At 49.8% G+C, this 13,220-nt stretch overlaps 1 protein-coding gene across 1 annotated transcript; it reads left to right on the top strand.

Moving 5' to 3' along the window:
* The first annotated feature begins 5,077 nt into the window (after positions 1-5,077).
* On the top strand, positions 5,078-12,833 carry DYNLL2 (dynein light chain LC8-type 2). Its single transcript, XM_045985575.1, has 3 exons — positions 5,078-5,284; positions 8,069-8,207; positions 10,741-12,833. Exons 2-3 carry the CDS (start codon positions 8,076-8,078, stop codon positions 10,876-10,878), a joined length of 270 nt encoding a protein of 89 aa, XP_045841531.1. The 5' UTR covers positions 5,078-5,284; positions 8,069-8,075; the 3' UTR covers positions 10,879-12,833.
* Positions 12,834-13,220: the final 387 nt, after the last annotated feature.

Below are 13,220 nucleotides of genomic sequence, written 5' to 3'. Positions count from 1 at the left end.
TCAAAGCCTTTGTTAGTTGTGAGAATACACAGCTGAACAGAATGATATCCCAGCTTTGTTGGGTGATGGGAGTGTAGAGAAATGCTCTCTGAATTCTAAGTGATCAGAGAGAAGGATCAGAAAAGAGGGTATTTAAGCTTGGCTACAAGTTGAGAAATTTCTCTGACCCATAGGGAAGTTATCATTTGTGATGGGGTATGGAAATCAGAGAACCATAGATTTGGGGGCTGATACGGACCTTACTGATTATCCAGTCCTACATTTTCTTGATGAAGATATCCAGATTCTGAGGAAAGAAATGATTTGACTAGAGTCAAATTGGGCTCAGGACTTCTCTGACTCCCAGTCCAGTGCTCATCTCACTAGTCAGGCGCATTGTTGACCTTGACTGGCTCCTCCAGGTTTCAGAAGATTTGGCAAGGAGGAAGGTTGATATTTAGGGTTTGGTAAATGGTTGCCTAGGGAAGTATGTTTTGCAAGACCACTCAAGAAATCAGTGAGGAATTCCGGTAGTTTCTTGTCACATTGCTCTCTTCCTTAGTCCGTCCCCCCCCCCCCCCCCCCCCGGGGACTTGGCAGAGAGGACTTGTATCAGGATCTGCACTGCACTAAGTGTCAGGTTTTATGTTCTCACCCTTCTCCATCCTTCTGGAGTCTCTGAAGCAAGTCAACAGCTGAAGGGGTTGGGGAAATGGACTTTTGTCCTTGCTATGCTCTCTTTCTTCTGGATGACTGGGTCAACCGGGGTGGAGAGCCTTTGACTGTCTTTACCTGTAATCATCAGGCTATCACCCAAATACCCAGCAGGTAGTATAAGGAGGAAATCGATTTCAAAGCCAGGCCTGGGCGTTCCCCAACACTGACAACGATTTACCTTAGCCCGCAACTTGCTCCGGGCAAGAAGGCCCCAGTGTAAATAGCAGTGTTGCTGGTTCTAAAGAGACTGAAAAAGCCTAAGGAGGTTCTTTGGGTGGAGGAAGGGATGAAGTGTCTCAATTCGCACTTTTCCACCACGCAGTAGTTTCATCCACATTCTTGGTTTTGATCCCCTTGTGGGCCCTGGGGGGTGCCTAATTCCTGCCCTCTCCATTGTGGGATTCCCACAGGTCCTACCCCGATAGGGATGTTCAATTTAACCAATACTGACAGAGAACTTACCATGTTCCAAGAACTGTGCTAGGTTCTACAGCCCACACATAAATAAGATGTAATCCCCGTCTGCAAGGAACTACAGACAAATTTAAGCCTCACAAGTTTAATACAAGGTGGTTGGTGATAAACACCTGGAATTCAGGAAGTTTCACAGAGGACACTCAAACCAGTAAGTTAGCCAGCAAAGAAAGCCACATGCCTCACAGGCAAAGGTGTGGAATCTGGGTGTAGGGAAAACCACAGGCAGTAGCCGGTGTTACTAGAGCTCAAAGAGGGAGATGGAAGTGTGGGGAGAGAAGGCGGGGGTGGGGGGATGTGAAGGGTGAGATGGGGGAGGTAAGTTATGGGAAAGAGCTGTCTTTTTTTTTCTTTCTTTCTTTATTTTTTTTCCTTTTTTATGAGCAGAGCAGAGGGAAGTGCCTGGGAGATTTGCATTTTAGATAGATCACTCTGTGTGGATTGGGGAGGAGCAGCCTGGATTGCAGGCAGGGAATCAGCTAGAAGAGATGATGAGTTCCCCATGCAGGGTATTCACAATGAAAGGGCATGGGGGCTGGAAAAATAGTCAAGAGCTGAGTGATAACAGACAAGGGGTGGGTAAGGGGGTTCACAGGTTTTTGACTTGGTCCCTGGGTGGATAATGGGGCCATGAACTGAGGTAAGAAATACAGGGAAGGGAAATAAGTCTGGAAAAGAAATGTTGATGATGGGTAACATTTATTAATCATCTTTATGGACCAGGCATCATGCCAAGAGTTTTTAATGCATTTTCTCATAACTATGAAATAGGTATTATTCTTGATTTACAGATGAGGAAAATGAAATTTTGAGATGATGAATAGCTTGACCAATTTTGCACAGCTGGTAGAGTGGTGGAAAGAGGTTTGAATTCAGGCATTCTGGCTCCAGGGCCAATGCTCCTAATGACCAGGCTTTATATGTGTATACGTCTGAGGATTTATATTTATATATTTATATGTGTGTGAGTCTGAGGAGCCTGCGGGGCTGAGAATTAGGGGGGCCACCAGGACCCAGATTATGGTAAAAAAATGTGAATGTGGATAAAACTACCCAAGTTGAACAGTGACCAAAGCACAGGGCCCTGGGGAACCCTTAGGTTAAAGAAGGAGGGAGAGGGTAAGCAGCCTGCAGGGAAGATAAGACCGTAAGTTCCCTCTGATTTTTAAATATGAAGACACGGTTCTGGGCAATCACGAGTGTGTAGTGGCATGAAATAAAAAGGTCCGCCATATTAAGGCGACATATTAATGACAACAGTTACTACGTTGCATAGTGATTACCCTAAGCAGTAAGCATTTCACATAAATAGCCATAATCACTATAGCACGTTTCCCAAACTGTGTCCCGTGGAATAGTAGTTCCTGCAGAGGTTAATGTTTGGATAAAAAAGGGCTTCGGAGCCAGGTAAGTTTACGAAATGCTGGCATAATTCAGGCAGAAAGCCAAACCCTCGGTTAACACTTTTTTCTTCTCTCTGTTAGGAGGCGGGATAGAGGAATAACTAAAGGTATAGGTCCTGGGAACAGACAGCCTGGAGCTGACACCTGCATTGACAAAAGCGGGGTAATCTTGGGCAAGTTACTGAACTTCTCTAAGGGGTAGTTTCCATATCTGCACAGGAAGATAATAATACCTGTTCACTGCGATTGTTCCAGATTTCAATGCAGCAATACTTTGAAAACACTTAGACTAGAGCCTGGCACGGAGTGAGCGCTCTATGAATATTACTATCTGTAAACCATACCATTGTTAGCAAGTTTTCCTGACATCCCAGAGCCTTAAGTCTTTCTCACACATATTTCACACACACACACACGGATACCCATATTTCTGAAAAGTCAAAGCCTTCGTTCTGACTCCCATTAGTTGAAGTTCTCTGTGCCCTTACCTCCACCGTACCACATCCCAGGACTGGGAATGACCAAAGGTTGCAGTATGCTACTCTAGGCAATGGGGCCAGGGAGAGGGAGGATTTATATGCCAGCAGTATGGACTTGGAAGGACCACCACAAGTTCAGTCACTTTTAGGCACACTTGAAAAGAAGTATGCATCTTTTGGGTGAACACTGGCCTGTACCAGGGCACACAGCTTAGCAAGTGGAGTGGAGACTGTATTATAGCCCCCACTTGCTCTTTAGGTTGAATGTCATTGTATAGTGAACAACCTGCACAACCATACGTTGCAGTTCTGACCTTCAGGCCATAGAAGGGGCTGGAAGCTAATGACCACTGCAGAAAGAGGGTACAAATTCTCTTCCTAGTAGTCCATGAAATCAGCTCTCCACAAGCCTTAAGGTGGTCAAGTACCCTTCTTCATCTTCTCCCTCTCTGCCAACATGTGCCCCGCCTCCCATTCATTCACACGGAGGCTGACATCAGAATACCCTGGGTATGAGGGGATACATCCGACCTTGTCTGTTCCTCTGGAATGCTGACAGAGGTTGGGACATGACAGAGCAGCAGAAAGCAGAAGTGGGAGGGCGTGATTTTCCAGGTTTCCCCTGATACATAATGAATACTAAATTATGATGCTCCCACCAGAGCAGACCACGGCCAGAGCAAGAACGATTTCCTGATCAAGGTTTGGGGCAGTGAAGGGAAAATGATGGGAAGGGGAACTTCTTAATCCTCACTGTGTGGCCCAACCACGTGGCTCCCTATAAAGATTCTTACCACCCCTTTAGGTAGACACTTCCTTTGTGAAACAGAGGGGAAGAAAAAGACAGACATTTCCTGTTCTCTGGAGGTGGGTGGGGTAGAGTGATGGGCAGGATCTCTCCCAAAGTTCACTGGGCATTTACACACACTCCCACAGAGAGCCTCCACAGCCACCAGAGGGGCCGCTGCCTAAAAGCACCACTTTTCAGCCTAGAAGCCAAGACCAAGCCTGACCTGCGGTGATCTGGTGAGAGCTCTGCCCCCTTTGTGCTTTGGTTCTCTTCTCTCTAAGGTGAGGAGTATGCATGGGCTGATTTTAAGTTTCCTCATAGCTCTGCCAGACTATGGTTCGCATCTCTCGGGGGTTCTATGCACTACCCGTGAGGTCTTCACCGACCAGAAATGGCTTACTCTCACCTCTACCCCAGGATCCTGCGTGCCAAAGACCAACCTCCCTTTTCACAACTGTGCTTAGGGTCTGCCTCCATATAGCTCTAGACGATAAACAGCAGCTGGGCTCTGGGCTTCAGCTGGGAGTTGAGGTCCTGTGGCCTTGAGACTCGGTAACAAAGACTGAGCTGCCGTGGGGAAGGGACTTTTCCTGAATGTGAGGGGAGAGGAGCCCTGGGGCTGTTTAGGCTTTTCCCTCTGGGTTGAGCTGGTTGTTTCTCTCCTTCCTATAGATCTGGGGGAGGGGGAGGGAGGGAAGGGGTGTCCTGTCTTTTCTTCTGAGGCTGATGACTTCACCTCCTTTCCCTTCCTCTTCCTCAGGTTAGGATCTCTACCCCTTCCCCATCTGCTCCCAGAGTCTGAAATCTCCATCCCTCTCAGTCTCTTTATTCTCCTTGAGATTGGGGTCTTTACACCCCTCCCTCTCCCTAAGCCTCGCCTATTTATTCCTTTTTAGGCCTGGCCTCCTAGCCCTGGGTGGAGGGGTCTGCATTCTTCTTCTCCTTTCTCTTCTTAAGGCCACATCTCCCTCCCCCCACCCTGCACAGCTCCCCCCGCTCCGCCCCGAGGCATTGTGGGAGGAAACAAGATGTGGGGCGAGAGCGGCGCGGGGAGAAGCCCGCAGTGCGGGGCCGGGCGGGCGCAGCCAATGGGGAGCACGGACGGCGGCGCGCGCGGCGGGGGGGGCGGGGGCGGGGCGCTATTTCTGTGGGGGCCGCGCGTCGGCCGTGCTCAGCGGCAGAGCGGAGCGGAGCTGCGAGGCGGCTGTGAGGAAAAGGCGGCGGGCCGGCGGGCGCGAGGCGGAGCGCGGGCGGCCGGGGAAGCTCGAAGGGCGGACGGCGGCGGCGAGCGATCGGCCCGGGGCCGCGGGAGCCGGAGACCGCGGCGGCGGCGGCTGCTGCTGCTGCTGCTGGAGGAGCCGAGGGGACACCGCCCCTGCCCGCGCAGGTGCCGAGGCCATCGCTGCTCCCCCGAGGCCCCGCGCGGACTAACCTCCGTGAAGGTGAGCGGTGGGTGGGGGCGTCCCCGGGGTGGCGGCCCGCGGCGGTCGCGTGCAGCTCCACGCGCGAGGCCCAGCCCCGAGGCACGGAGCCGAGCTGGCCTGGGCGTGTGACGCCCTCGGAGCCCCTCCTTCCCGGAGCTGCGCCACGCTTTGCGACCCTCGGGCGCGGCCGGAGGCCCGGGGCTGCGGAGGTTTGGCTCCCCGCCTCTTCCCCGCCCCCTCCCCTCCCGGGAGTCTCCCGGCTCTGCGTGGAGGCCTCTGGTGTTTGGGGCCGAGGGAGAGGGGGTGGAGAGGGCTCGGGCGTGACGCGGCGCCTCCTGCCGCCGCCGCCACACTCCGGGGCGTCCTTCCTGCGGTGAGGACGCCCAGTCACTCCGGCGCTGCTCCAGGCCGGGCGGGGGAGGGCGGCTGACCGGCCGGGGCGGAGGTGGCGGGGAGGATGCTTTCTCATGCCCAGGTGTTGGCCTTCGGGGACCGCAGCTCTCCGGAGGAGAGCATGGTGGAGGGATAAGTCCCCTTGGAGATTTCAAGGGGGGAAATGTCAGCATTTGGGGAGGGAGCTCAGGGGAGGGTGGTCTGGGGCTTTCTGAGACTTGGCCTTTTATGTCGCAAAACTGGGGATAGCGGATAGGGAGTTGTCCTGGAGTGCCCTCTTCGCTTTTCCTAGGAGCCCCTGGCTTTCGACTGAGGCAGCTGGCCTGGGGCCCTCCGGTCATCTTTCTGAACGGAGGCCCAGGTCCCTTGCTTATTTTCCCAGGAGGGAGGTGGGTATGCCGGGCACCTCCGTGTTTTTCTCAATTGCACCTTGGACACTGCAGGTTGGAGCTAGGCCTCACCCCTCAGACGCCTGGGGGCCCGGGGGTGAAGAATCGTAGCATTGTAGTCACAAGACCAACGTTATGTAACCGCAGGCGCTCTCCTTGAGAGAGTAAAGTGGCTTTTAATTACTGTGACAGAATTGTTCCTTTGGACTTTGGGGATGAGGCCGTGGAGCAGGTGAGGTTTCTGGGAAAACCAGTGCCAATGCTTTAACTTCACAGTGTCTTACCAGGCCCCCTCCCTTGCATTTGTAAACAGTGCCCCCTTCTGAGTGGTAACCTGGAATAGGCCATCAGGTGACACTAGTTTTCTTCAAATAGATAGTCTTACAATACTCAAAACATTCTTCCTCTGCAGTTGTATATCTGCTCAAACTCATCGAAGTTGCCCCATTTATCATCTTTCAACCATGGGTTTTTAGAATGAAGGTATTGCTTTGCCCAAGGTCATGTAGCTAGTCAGGCCTTGAACAGGGTTCTCCTAACCTTTTCCTCAGCACCTGGTGATGCTCACGTACTCCTTGGGGTGTGGGGTCAGATTTTTCTGGTCCACTAACTCTTTTCTCTGCCAGTCTCTGCTGAAATAGAGCCAGCCCTGCTTTGAGGTGCCTTGGGTGCGGTCAAGGGCTGTGTGGTTGGCAACTGGCATATATGCTTTCTTTGCATCGGGTGCAGGCTAAAGGAGTAATCATGAGTTCTGCTTTCCCTTTCACTCCACCTACCACACAGGCTATTGTGGACGCAGAGATCAAGCTGAGAGACCAGGGATCTCTCCTTGAGTAGGCAGGCCTCTTGGGTAGCCTTAATAGCAGACAGGGCTGGAATGACGACATCTTTTGTCTGCTGGGCTGGGTGACAGAGTCCTCTTTTGTGGGTGGGGTTGGGGGAATCATTGTGATGGGACTGTGGTCAAGGACAGAGGATTGGGTTTTGCAGCTCCTGTCCTCAGTTCTTGCAAAGCACTCACATGCTATAGACTGCCAGTCAGGTTCTGACCAGCCTTCTGGGGATTCCTGTCATCCCAGGAATGGACTATGCAAGTAAGGTCTACCCCAGAATTCTGGTCGCTGTAGGATGAATGCCAAGGCTTAGATAGCAAGGATATGAAATGGGGCTGTTAAAATAATCTCTCTCACTGCAGGGCATTGACAGCCTTTTTCTGTGAAAGGCCAGATAGAAAATATTTTAGGCTTTACAGGCCATGCATTGTCTTGCAACTACTCAACTCTGCCATTTTTGCCTGTTGTATAAAATTTTATTTACAGAAACAGGTGGTAGGCTGAATCTGGCCCACAGACTTCAGTGTAGACTGTCCTTGTTGTAGATGTTTTCATATAACCTTAATTAATCCTTGTAACAACCCCAGATGGAGAGTTATCCTCATTGCTAAAGTGGAAATAATGAATGCTGTAAGGGTGAGTGGCTTTCCAAGACTACAAGATACAGGAGTTCATAGTCAGGACCAGAAGTCAGGCCTACTGATTCCTAGTCCATCTTCTTTCCACTGTGTTACCAATGATGCAGTAATGGTCATTAAATCAAGGACTTACTGTATTCAGGTGTTAATGCCACCTGGTTTGCCCTCAGTAACCCTGAAGGACTCCATTTCAAGATGATGGTATGAAAGCACAAAGATTAAGTAACTTGCCCAAGACACAGCTAGTAGGTGATACATTGTAATATCTTGGCAGTTGGTACTATTTAAAATACCAGAAATAGATGGAAAAAACCTTATTTTAAAAATTGATGGCTTCTTAGGTCTTTCCCCATCCACCTTGTATTTCCCAGGTTTGGGGACCAGGTCTTTGCTAAAAGTTTAGGACCTCCCTCTTCTAATAATGGCTCATGTCTGTGTTTTCTGTTGTCTTCTGTACTCTGTTCTCCCACTGAGGCTCCATACTCAGCTGCTAATGTGCGTTGCTTAGAGCATGGGGTTATCAGCTTAACCTCTCTGCTTCTTCTGCAGTGTCACGATGTCTGACCGGAAGGCAGTGATCAAGAATGCAGACATGTCTGAGGACATGCAACAGGATGCTGTTGACTGCGCCACGCAGGCTATGGAGAAGTACAACATAGAGAAGGACATTGCTGCCTATATCAAGAAGGTGTGCCAAGAGAGCTGTGGCTATTGGCTAGGGGTAGGGGTGGACATCTGAGCTGTTCCCCAAGGGGATCTGAACTGGGGACTTAGGAAAGCAGGTATATCCCATGCAAACAAAACCCAGAAGCTTACAAAGCAGACAAATTAGAGAGGGATTCTTGTCAAAGCATTCACCTTAGGAGGTTTTTTGTTTGTTTTAAGATTTTATTTATTGATTTATTTGACAGAGAGAGACAGACATAGACAGTGAGAGAGGGAACACAAGCAGGGGGAGTGGGAGAGGGAGAAGCAGGCCTCCTGCTGAGCAGGGAGCCCAATGTGGGGCTCGATCGCAGGACCCTGGGATCATGACCTGAGCCAAAGGCAGCCGCTTAATGGCTGAGCCACCCAGGCGTCCCTACCTTAGGAGTTTTTTTTTTAAAGATTTTATTTATTTGACAGATTACAAGTAAACAGGCAGGCTGGCAGAGAGAGAGAAGAGGAAGCAGGCTCACTGTTGAGCAGAGCTCAGGCTTTAACCCTCTGAGCCACACAGGTGCCCCACCTTAGGAGTTTTTAATAGGAGCTCTGCTGAGGTGTGCTTATGTGTGTGTGTCTGTGTGTGTGTTTACAGATAATTTTGTAACTACAGGGCATTGGGGAGAGAAGCTTAGGATCAAATGTAACTGGCTGAAATCAGAACTATTCAAAATGTAAATCAAGGATAATTGAATAGATAATACAAAATCATTTACAAGTTTTTCAAGGAACTGCATCATTTAAATGGAATATCCCTGTAATAATCCCTATCCTATAGGCAGTTTCCTCTCCTCCCCCCCCCCCCCCCCCCCGCCTTAAAAAGGACTCAGGGGGCGCCTGGGAGCTCAGTGGGTTAAGCCTCTGCCTTCAGGTCATGATCCCAGGGTCCTGGGATCGAGCCCCGTGTCAGGCTCTGTGCTCAGTGGGGAGCCTGCTTCCTCCTCTCTCTGCCTGCCTCTCTGCCTACCTGTCATCGCTGTCTGTCAAATAAATAAAACTTTTTTTTAAAAAAGGTACTCAGGTACTGTATCATCTCCTTTTCTCCATCTTCTTAAGAATAGGGTGGGCTTGAATATGTAATTTTCCAAAAATAGATGAGCAATATTGGGGTAATACGTTTAGTCCCTGAAAATTTCCTGAGTGAATGGGTGAATTAAATATGGTTACCTAACATAGGAAGCAGCTGAGCTAGAAGTGAGAAGTGATACCCAGGGCCTCTGATTCCCAGGCAGAATCCATGTTTGCTAGTGACATAATCCTAGTCTTTGATGTTTTCAGCTATAGTATCCCAGAAGGGATGCCTAAGTGTAGGGTTGTTCTGGTTCATAGAGGTGTGGTAGGGCATCCTTAAGTTTTACAGACTTCTGCTTTCCTACTTAGGTGGGGTGGGATGAAAAGAGGAAACTCTCGAGTCCTGAGAGACTCTCTATAAGGAGCCCTAGTGGGTGAGGAGCCAGCTGGGCGTGCTGGCTCCTTGCTGAGTGATGGCCTTATGTGTCCTGTACAGGGAGAGGATCCAGGATCATGGACTCTTGAGTCAGGAGAATCCATAGGTTATGTCTGGTCTAGTTTTTTTGTTTTGCTGATAGGGAAAATAAGACCCAGAGAAGTGGCTATGGTTCTCCTTTGTTACAGTGTCTTGAGAGTCAGCATTAAGGCTGGATTTGATGACCCATTCCCTTTCCACTGTTCCCTAATAACTCTTGGAGTCCCTTGGTGTAAGGGACAGTGAGGAGGCAAAGAGGTTTTATGCTGAGCACCTGAGGGGGCAATCCCAGGGTTGGCAGCTTTGCTGGGTCCATGGTAGAGGTCTGTTGCATGGCAGGGTGCATCTACTGAGCCATCGGTTTCCTGCTGGATCTATGGAGTGACAGGGAACTGCCTGTCTTATTAGGTCAGAAGGATTTCCTAGGTTGCTTTGATGCTGAACTTGTGCTGCTAAGAGAAGTGAGGGAATTGCCTTGCTCTCATGGTCGATGTCCTTGTTCTGCTTCTTAAAGCCCACACAGTACCTGGCACACAGGAGTGCCTTTAATGTTGACTTACAAAGAACTGCTTCCTGGTACTCCTGATGTTTGGCTCTGGTGTCTTGGTTCTTGGCATTTGGAAATGCTGTTTTAGTAATGTGGGAGGCAGCAGGTGGCAAGTCAGGGAGGCTTGCTCCTCCCTGCTTTCTTCATACTGTGAGACACTGGAGTGGTCTCTTATGCCCTGGGCTTCCTTATTCCTTTGGTAAAGAATCACAGGGTGGACCATGGAGTAGGGTAGCTAGGAGGAGGAGGAGAGATAATCAGAGTATAAAGTGCTAGAGAGAAATAATGGAGTTTGCGGTGTTCCATTATTAATGAAGGAAAGAGTGTCCTAGACAGCCTTAACCTGAGCTCCTGAGGTTTGGGGAGTTGAGGCCATGGCCTTGGGGTGGGGAGGCGGGGGTGATAACTAAATCAGATTCCTATTCTGACTTCTCGTCTTCCAGCTATCCTAATCACCTTTCTTCTCTCCCTTTTATTTTTTTTTAGGAATTTGACAAGAAATATAACCCTACCTGGCATTGTATCGTGGGCCGAAATTTTGGCAGCTATGTTACACACGAGACAAAGCACTTCATCTATTTTTACTTGGGTCAAGTTGCAATCCTTCTCTTCAAGTCAGGCTAGGTGGCCGCAGTGAAGGTGTCAGTGGCGGCGGCAGCGATGGCAAGCAGGCGGCGTTGCTGGGACTGTTTTGCACTGGGGCCAGCATCAGGAAGTCCTCTCCAATGGCTGTGCTACTGCATGGACTGTATACTCGATTTCATGTGTATGTTGCAGTAAACAAAACCAAACTTCTTTCTGTTTAGTTGCCTGGGGAAGAAGGCTGCTTTATGTTTATTTTTCAAGACTTTAAAATTTTTTCTTGGTTGTATTGCACTAGGAAATCTCTCCCACCCCTCCCTCTTCTCTTTCTCTCCCTACATAAAATTTTCAAAAAGCCCTCAACAAAGCCTGTAAGACTAGGAGGGCTGGGGGAGAGCAGGCGATTTCTGGAGGCAGAACTCAAATTGTGCAGCCACCTCCTCCTGGTGGTGGGTGCTGCTTTGGAATGGCTGGGGAGGCTGCAGGGGACAGCGTAAGGATTGGCAGGGAGAGAGGGATAGGAAGGAGGCTAGGGGGATTGATCTAGTACCAGGGAGAATATTCCACTGAACTGTGATTCCACGGCTTGGGGCACAGGGTGGGGTGGGGGGTGGATTCTTTGAGGGGCCCTGAGACGTGTTTGTCTGTGGTGTGTGGGAGTGGGGAGCAGACTTATCTTGCTGTCTTTGTCAGAAGAGTTTCTAAGTAAGGGCTGTGTCTTTGTGGATTACCTTTTATTCTTCCTGCCAGAGCTCATGCTAGGAGGATGTTGGGGGTAGGATTAGCTTGATTTTTTTTTTCTTCTATTCATTCTTCTCTCCTCCTGTCTGCTCCCTGCTTAGCCCTCAGTTTTCTCATTCCTCTGGAGTTCTCTTAGAGCAGCCCCTATTAGTTGGCTGGCAAGGGAATTTCTGTTGACTGTAGTTCCTTAGTTGTCTTAGCAATCAAACCAAATCAATGTCTCCCTTGATTCTCCTTTGTGTATATGTGTGTGTATGTGTATGTGTGTATCTTGGTTTGGGGTAGAGGGGAGGGAGGGGCAGGACAGTGTGGAATCTCTAGGGCCTATGATTAGATAGGCTGCACGATTAGTTCTGATTGGGCCTTTATGTTAAAAACCTCTGGGGGTGTCTGTTTTGGGGGTGAAGGCATTTGTCAACCCCCATAGGCCATCTGGCCCAGACATTGCTTGCCCTATGGCTGTCTGTTCCCCAGAAGGCTTTGGGAAGATAGCGTACAGGAGATGGCTATGATACCATCTGCCCTGGAACTGGTTCTTAGTGGAGAGGGAAAGTGACTTGTGGGTGTTTGCAGCCCTTGTGGGAGGTGGGGATGGAAGTGATAAAGGGCTGTAAACCTTTGGGGGAAATTTGGAGGGGATTAGTCTTGCAGTGGTGAAGCCAGGTATCAGGAGATGGAGCAGGGCTGCTAGTGGGAGGAGATTCCAAGGAAAGTGCAGGGGGAGATCTTGTCTATTGATCAAACAGGTGGGGGGCGGTCATTGCTGACTGAGCTGCTGATTCTTGTAAATCGCATTTAAAACTGTCATGTGTAGGGTTGGCACTGTGGGAGGGGGGTGGTTGGGATTCAGCTCATTCTTTTTTTTTTTTTTTTTTTTTTTTAACCCCCTCCAAGTCCATCCTTGGGGCTGTTGGGGAGGCAGGAGAATTCCCCCTCCCCAAGCCTTTAGTGTGTGCCGAGCTTTCTTTTTGTTGCTGATGGGGGAGGGTGGGTGCTGACCAGGGATGGTGAATGAGTTCCCTATCAAACCCTTCGGTGGGCACAAGATTGAGTGCTTGGCTTTAGGTTTTGTTTTTTTTTTTTTTTATGAATGTCAAAATCTGTGTCGTCCCCCCGCCTTCCCAGACTTGTGTGGCCACTTGGAAATGTCTGGTTTGTGTCATCTCCCTCATTTCTGGAGCAGGGGCTGAGACCCCACCACATCTCCTATGCCCTGCATCCATGCCTCTTTTGGACATTAAAGGTCGATTGATGCACTTCTGAGCTGTTTGGGTTTTTTGGGGGTGAGGGGGAAAACAAAAGGGCTGCCCTGGTGACTGTGGTGCCACACATGGGTGGGAGTAGAGGTTATCTAGGGTGGCATAGAATGGAGGCTGAAGAGGTAAGACCAGACAGAGAGAGAATGATTGCCCTGAGTCAGATTTTAGTTGTAGGGTCTAGTCTGAGGTCCCTTTACTGGGGAGAAAATCAGCAGTAGTCACTCACAGGCTTTCCAGGTCCTTGTTGGATATGGCCAGGTGAGCCACATTTGGGGTCTTTGGTATAGTACATGTTGCCTTCCCTGTTTCCAGCCCCAGGTCCAGATGGTAGTTTTCCAGCTGCTGTCTTGGACCTGGAGGATCTTTGCTTCTTAGAACCTTTGG

Source organism: Meles meles, chromosome 18, assembly GCF_922984935.1.
Source record: "Meles meles chromosome 18, mMelMel3.1 paternal haplotype, whole genome shotgun sequence".
Lineage (NCBI taxonomy): Eukaryota > Metazoa > Chordata > Mammalia > Carnivora > Mustelidae > Meles > Meles meles.
The sequence above is the reverse complement of the archived record's forward strand: the minus strand, read 5'-3'. Positions and strand labels throughout refer to the sequence as shown.